This window comes from Adiantum capillus-veneris, chromosome 9 (assembly GCF_014529385.1).
Source record: "Adiantum capillus-veneris isolate H3 chromosome 9, ASM1452938v2, whole genome shotgun sequence".
Classification (NCBI taxonomy): Eukaryota; Viridiplantae; Streptophyta; class Polypodiopsida; order Polypodiales; family Pteridaceae; genus Adiantum; species Adiantum capillus-veneris.
Window position 1 is genome coordinate 141,284,382 of NC_140939.1, and position 6,795 is coordinate 141,291,176.

Genomic DNA, 6,795 nt, shown 5'->3' on the forward strand with positions numbered 1-6,795 from the left:
GTGCATGTGATGAGCTTCTCCTCTCCCACAATCAGCAGACAGCGACGTCCCCGTTGTGCAGCAAAAAGAAGGCAAGCACAATTTTCTCTACGCAACACGTGAAGGCAATCAGCGACAACTAAGGCGGGCAATCAAGGCAAAGTCAACCAGCAACTCTATATCATCGAGGCTCCGAAGGCTTCCGTTGGCTGCACGCGTAGGAAGGCTCACTTAACCCTTGCATGAAGGAGGGTTGAACCCACCCCATGAGAGTAAGAGACCACTACTTTACCATCAAGCGATTGCCCCTTGTTGTATATAACAAGGAAAGATAGCATACTTGTATTGAAAAGAAAGCTAGAAGGAAAGGAAAAGCTTCAAACTTCAAGGAAGTCCTTTTCACTTCTTTTCTTTCCTCCAAAAATTCTTTTTTCGTCAAGGAGGTAGCTTCAAAGTGAACAAAAGCCTTCACAAAAACGATGAGTTTTTGTGAAGAATCAACAAAGGTGTTCTTACGACGTGAAGCACTACAATTTTTGCAAGGCGAGGTTCGCATGCAACGCAAATCGCCGAGCATAAAAAACACAAAGACCAAGCTTCACAAGGTACAAGTTGACGTTTTTGTTTTTCTCTCTTTACAGTAGTGTGTGTTTACGATGGCCTCACTCATGGATAGTGTCTTACGTCTCTATCTTGGAAAATTTGTTGTGGTTTTCCTTGATGCATTCTCATTTACAGTAAGACTAAAGATGAACACATAGAACACTTACGATTAGTGTTCAAACAGCTACAAGTTCACGCTCTGTATGCTAAGCCAAACAAGTGTGATTTCTTTGAAACAGAGATACATTACCTCAGTCGTGTGATCTCTTATTCTGGCATCAAGATGGACATTGACAAGGTCACTGCCATTCTTTGATGGCCACATCTCAACACGGTTGAGGAGCTTCAAATATTTTTAGGCATGGCTAGATTTTATCGACAGTATATCCGTGACTATGCCAAAATCGACAGTATGTCCGTGACATGGCTAGATTTTATCGACAGTATATCCGTGACTATGCCAAAATCGTTGTTCCTATGTGACGGAACTTAAAGCAAAAGGTAAGACCTTTTCTTGAGAAGAAGTCCAAAAACGCAGTTTCGAACAACTCAAAGTAACTATAGCCACTGCTCCCATTCTAGCAATCGTTGACCCACTTAAGCCGTTTGTGGTAGAGACCGATGCTGGTGATAAAGCAATTGGTGTGGTACTTCTCCAGGAGGGAAGACCTATAGCCTTTGAAAGTAAAAATTTCGATAGAGCTCAACAGAATTATTCCGTCTATGAGAGAGAGCTCTATGCCATAATTCACGCTTTACGAAAGTGGCGACACTATTCATATGGTGCTGAGTTTGAAGTAGTTTTTGACCATGAGAGTATCAAATGGTTTACTAATCAAACAGACTTGAAGGGCCGTAAAGCTAGATGAGAAGAAATCCTTTAAGAATATGATTGTAAGCTACAATATCGCAAGGGGTGATATAATGTAGTAGCGGATGCACTAAGTCGGATGCCTCATATTAATTCACTTGCTTTCACGGAAATAAAGAGTGGATTTTTGGAGTCATTATGTGGCAAGTGTGCACAAGATCAAACATATACTAAAGTGTGGAGTGCAGTTTTAAGAAGGGATTCCTCACACTAACATGTCTTTGTAGAGCCAGATCAACATGTCTCTGCACGCGCAGATAAAAACTCCAACACACAGAGCTCCACCCCTACTCAGGAAGAGCTTAAGCAATGGAAGAATTTTTCCATTGATGATGGCTACTTACTCCACAAGGGTAGAGTATGTGTGCCAAAGGACTCGGACACTAGGCGCCAAATCTTATTTGAGTGTCACGATAGTCCAAGTGCTGATCATCCACGTATTCGTAAGACGTATGCCTTAGTTCGACGGTAATTTTATTGGCCGGGCTTACATCATGATATTCAAGAGTACGTACTAAACTGCCAATAGTCCAAGTTAATAAGGTAGAGCGCCTCAAGGTAGGTGGCCTTTTACATCCTTTAAAGATTCCACAAGGTAAGTGGGAGAGTATCTCTATGGATTTTGTAGTAAGACTACCTACTACAAATCGTGGCCATGATACCATATGGGTAATTGTAGACCGTCTCACAAAGATGGGTCGATTCATTCCCACTAAGACTACGGTTAAGACATCGAAATTAGCATGGCTATTTGTAGAGCATATAAATAGACTCTACGGTCTTCCAGCTAGTATCATTAGTGACAGAGATCGAAAGTTCGATAATCACTTCTAGAGAGCTGTGTTTCAAAAGTTGGAAACTAAACTTAATCTAAGTACGGCTGATCATCCAGAAACAAATGTTCAAACCAAAGAGTTAATCAAGTGCTAGAGGATCTGCTACGAGCGTACGTTAGCAAGAAGCAAATCAGTTGGGAAGACTACTTACCTATATTCGAATTTGCTTATAATAGTTTAAAGCATGTGACTACACGGTTTAGACCATTTATGCTTTTATATGGATTTCAACCTAGATCACCCGTTACGGTGGGGTTGGCTAAGGAGAAGATACAACAAGCGAAGAATTTTCTCCAAGACTATTTTGACATGCTTCAAATTGCTCGACAGAATGTTAAGCAAGCTCAAGATCGATATAAGAAGTATGCAGATGAGCATCGTCGTCTTGCTACTTTCAAAGAACGAGACAAGGTTTTCCTCAAAGTTCCGGAGCATTCAGAAAGTCTGAAGACGGAAAAAGTTGTTAAAATTTCACCACGCTATTGTGGACCATTTACCACTCTCAAACGTATAGGTCAAGTGGCCTATAAGTTAGCTCTTCCAGAGCACTCACAAGTTCATCCAATTTTTCATGTTAGCCGTTTACGAAAACAGCTGGGACAGAATGATAATGTCATTGACATAGGTATGTTAGTTGACCTTATCAAACCGCCAAGCATCCCTCATGAGCCTGAAAAGATTTTGTATTCTCATGAGCTTCGCACTAGACATCATGTCAGACGACAGGTGTTGGTAAAATCGCTAGATAGACCTGAAGAAGATTCTACATGGGAGAATGTCTCCGCACTTAAGAAACTTTTTTCCTACGTTCGTTTTTTAGGACGAAAACAATTCTCCAAGGGGGGGGGGGGGGTAATGTAAGGACATGGGTCCTACGGGCAAGGCCACGGACAGTGTGTACGCTAGGGGGAGGCTATAAGATAGCACGGTTGGGTGGAGACTAGCACACGCATTACCACCGCCCTTTCATCAATTGTCCCTCACGATGGTCTACATAAGATGATGCTAATGTAATGCCCTACAAGAACTGCCATCATTAACTTGCCATGTGGCACTACTCAGAGAGCTTTATCCAAGGTTCCACAATTGTGTCCAAGAGTTCAATAATGTATGAAGGCCTTATTAGGTAGGTCAACAACTGAACACCCTTCTATCTATACTACTTATTTATGGAGCTTAAAAATTTCAAGCAAGGAGAGAACCTTCACGTGTCACACGATGGTGGTTGTAGAAGGCGAAGACATTTCCAACAATCGAAAATTGTCTCCTGGAAGGCCGAACAGTGGATCAATCACACGTCAGTAATTACCGCGACAATTACTACAGTAACTTTTGGAAAGCTATAAATAGGACCCATTACATTGTAATTGGGATTCTTGCTTCTTGTACTTCGTAGTCCCACCGTGATCGCCAAAATGGAATTGGAGCTGATCTCTTTAGATAGTTGATTCCAGTGTTAGAATTTAAAGCTACTGGTAGGTTGTCAGTTCAGTTAAGGAAACTGGAATAGAGAACTGAGACTGAACTGAAATAGTACACTGAGATGATAGACATACTGAATGACTGAAATTTGGTGGTTCAGATTAATGGTTCAAGGACAATCAGTACAGTGTGTCATGAGTTTGGGCTCAAATGATTAGAGCAGTGATGATTACAGAGTGAAGCTAGAAGAGAAAGGTTCGTAACCTGGGAATACTCGAAAAACTAAAGCCGAAAGATAAACAGCTAGGCCAAGAACTACGAAGTACAAAAAGCAAGAACCCCAATTACAATGTAATGGGTCATATTTATAGCTTTCCAGGAGTTACTATAATAACTGCCGCTGTAATTACTGACATGTGACTGATCCACTGTTTGGCCTTCCAAAAGACAATTCCCGCCTGCTTGAATTGTCTTCGCCTTCTACAGTGGCTTTCAAATAAAACCTTAAAAATCATTTAATCTAATCAAAAGTGAAAGGCTTTTGGAAACAATCCAATCTAATCAAATCTATACTACTCGTTTATGGAGCTGAGAGAACCTCCAAGTGTCACACGATGGTGGCTTTCAAATGAAAGCTTAAAAATCATTTAATCTAATCAAAAGTGAAGGGCCTTTGGAAACAATCTAAATCTAATCAAAAGTGAAGGGTTAAAAAAGGGTGTGTGTGTGTGTGTGTGTGTGTTGGGGGGGGGGGGGGGGGGGGGGGGGGGGGGGGGGGGGGGGGGGGGGGGGGGGTTTATAAGTGACACGGGGGTCGAGCTCGTGGGATCTAGGACAGGGACGCACGATCAGCATCACATGGCTTTTATGCCATCGGATCTCAGCAGCGAAGGGGGGGGGGGGGGATTTATGTATTGCAAGAGTCGCTTTACTTGCAATGGCGCACGTTAAGCGGGTTGGATAAAGCTGTGGAGTGTGGGCGGAGAGGTTGGGGGTTCAAGGCACGACGCTCGACTGGGAACCCTAAAATTTTATCCTACTCGACCCTGTGTCACTTATAAACGAGGGGGGGGGTGTGTGTGTGTGTGTGTTTTTTTTTTTTTTTTGGGGGGGGGGGGGGGGGGGGGGGGGGGGGGGGGACGGGGGCCATAATGGCCTTGCACGGGGACTGGACCGGCCGGTAGCCGGTCTGAAACCACTAGTCTGCCTTACGCAAGCCTTGATGATCCTTCACCTTAGATCAATCCAGCCTGTAAAGCGACAATATCTTCTGTTGGGTCCATTTGGCAACGTGTTGAAGCGCCATGGCTGTTGATTGGACCCACCTCAGATTTGATAGCTGGTCGAGCAATTCCTAGCGTACTCCTCCTTGCATGGGCAGCTAGGGAAAGCACTCAATGGCAGTTTCATCTTTCTGCGCACGCTCTTTGGATTACTGTGCATCAGACAAGCCATTGTCACCCGCATTATCACCATCTCCACTAGCAAGACCGAGATTTTTTGTGGCATGCTGCGCAGAAGAACTGAGCATCATCAGGAAGAGGAGAGTTTCCATCTTCTGGGACCTTGACAATAAACCTCCTAAAGCCTCGCCTTATCATGCAGCTCTCTATTTACGCAGAGTAGCCACCCAGTTTGGTGACATTGAAGACATGGTAGCATGTGCCAATCGCCATGCATTTACTCACATCCCTCGGTGGGTGCAAGAGCAAAGAGGTTCTACTCACCCCAACCCTAATGACATGAGAATCCCCACTAAGCCTAACTGTGTGTCTATAAGCGCGACCCAAGACCCCACTTCTCCATGTAAGTGTGCAATTTGTGGCTTCACTTGTGCTGCAGACTCAGAATTGAAGAAGCATGTCAGTCTCTTACATAAGCGTATGTTAAGAGACATGGGCTTCAAGATTCATGACATTGGTGGTTATGGTCTTCACATGGAGCTTCTCAGGGCTGGTTTTTGGGTGCGCATGGTTGATCCGAGCCCCCAAGCTACAGATCGAGCCCTCAAGCGCCAGATGAAGCACTCCATGAATAACAATATACACTGCATATGCTTGGTCTCTGACGATTCCGATTTCACAGACATTTTAAAGATGGCCCGTTCCAAAGAGATCTTTATCGTTGTAGTTGGGGATTCTGCCTCACTTCATCAGTATGCAGATATTTGGTTTTCTTGGACTGAAGCTGCGCATGGCAAAGATGTCAGGAGTACCTGCACATGGCAAGGGATAGGGGACACAAATTTGGCATACGATGACTCCGATGATGCAGAATTATTATCATAGGCTTTTGCCAAATCATGGGTGATGTTTTAGCTTATAAGCATTTCTTTTTAGGTAAAAGAGGATGCTTCTATCCCTGAACTGTTTGCTGTTTAGTATTGCAGCACTGCCTTTCAAAAGGAAAATCTAAAAGCAACTGGTTTGATCCAATTTATAGAGATCAGTACAGTATCTGAACTGTCGATGAAAAAAATGTCCAGGAGTTAACCAACGTCTATGCAGCAATCTGTAATCTGCCTGTGTAAATTATTCAGAAGCATCAGCTGATTAAGATGATGTCAGGAAATGCAATAAAAGGATGTTCTGAGATAGTGCAAAATGCCTTTGCTTACCTCTACATAATTGGAGTGGGGCATATGCCTCTCAACATGATTGCTGTGGGGTTAAAGAAGCCAATAAGAGTGGGTAAAGATCAAATTTTAAATGTTCTCGATCATTTGGTTTTGTACAGCTGCAGATAAACAAATCAAGAGCCTTTTGATGCAGTTCAAGAGTGTCACCTTCTCACTTCTGGGGTGGGTATCCATATGCATGCCATACATGAGTGCACATGGTGTAAATGAGCATGCTACCCATATACATCCAAAGAATGTATGTACAAATGGCCATGCATGTGCACTATACGCTTCATGGATGGAGAAAAAACAGCCTTTCCACAGGCTACACAAAACCCCAATTTATCTGTGGTTTGAAGTTCACAGAGACCTTCCAAAGTCTGTGCTGGCAGGGTTTGCAGCACAACTAAGATGGGACAAACTTAGATTGCAACCTTCACTGAAGTGCCCCACAAACTGCTTGG

The 6,795-nt window shown here is 43.4% G+C and overlaps 1 protein-coding gene across 1 annotated transcript; it reads left to right on the forward strand.

Moving 5' to 3' along the window:
- The first annotated feature begins 5,060 nt into the window (after positions 1 to 5,060).
- Positions 5,061 to 6,307, forward strand: LOC147451275 (uncharacterized). The gene has a single exon (XM_086520232.1). It carries the CDS (start codon positions 5,109 to 5,111, stop codon positions 5,997 to 5,999), a length of 891 nt encoding a protein of 296 aa, XP_086376358.1. The 5' UTR covers positions 5,061 to 5,108; the 3' UTR covers positions 6,000 to 6,307.
- Positions 6,308 to 6,795: the final 488 nt, after the last annotated feature.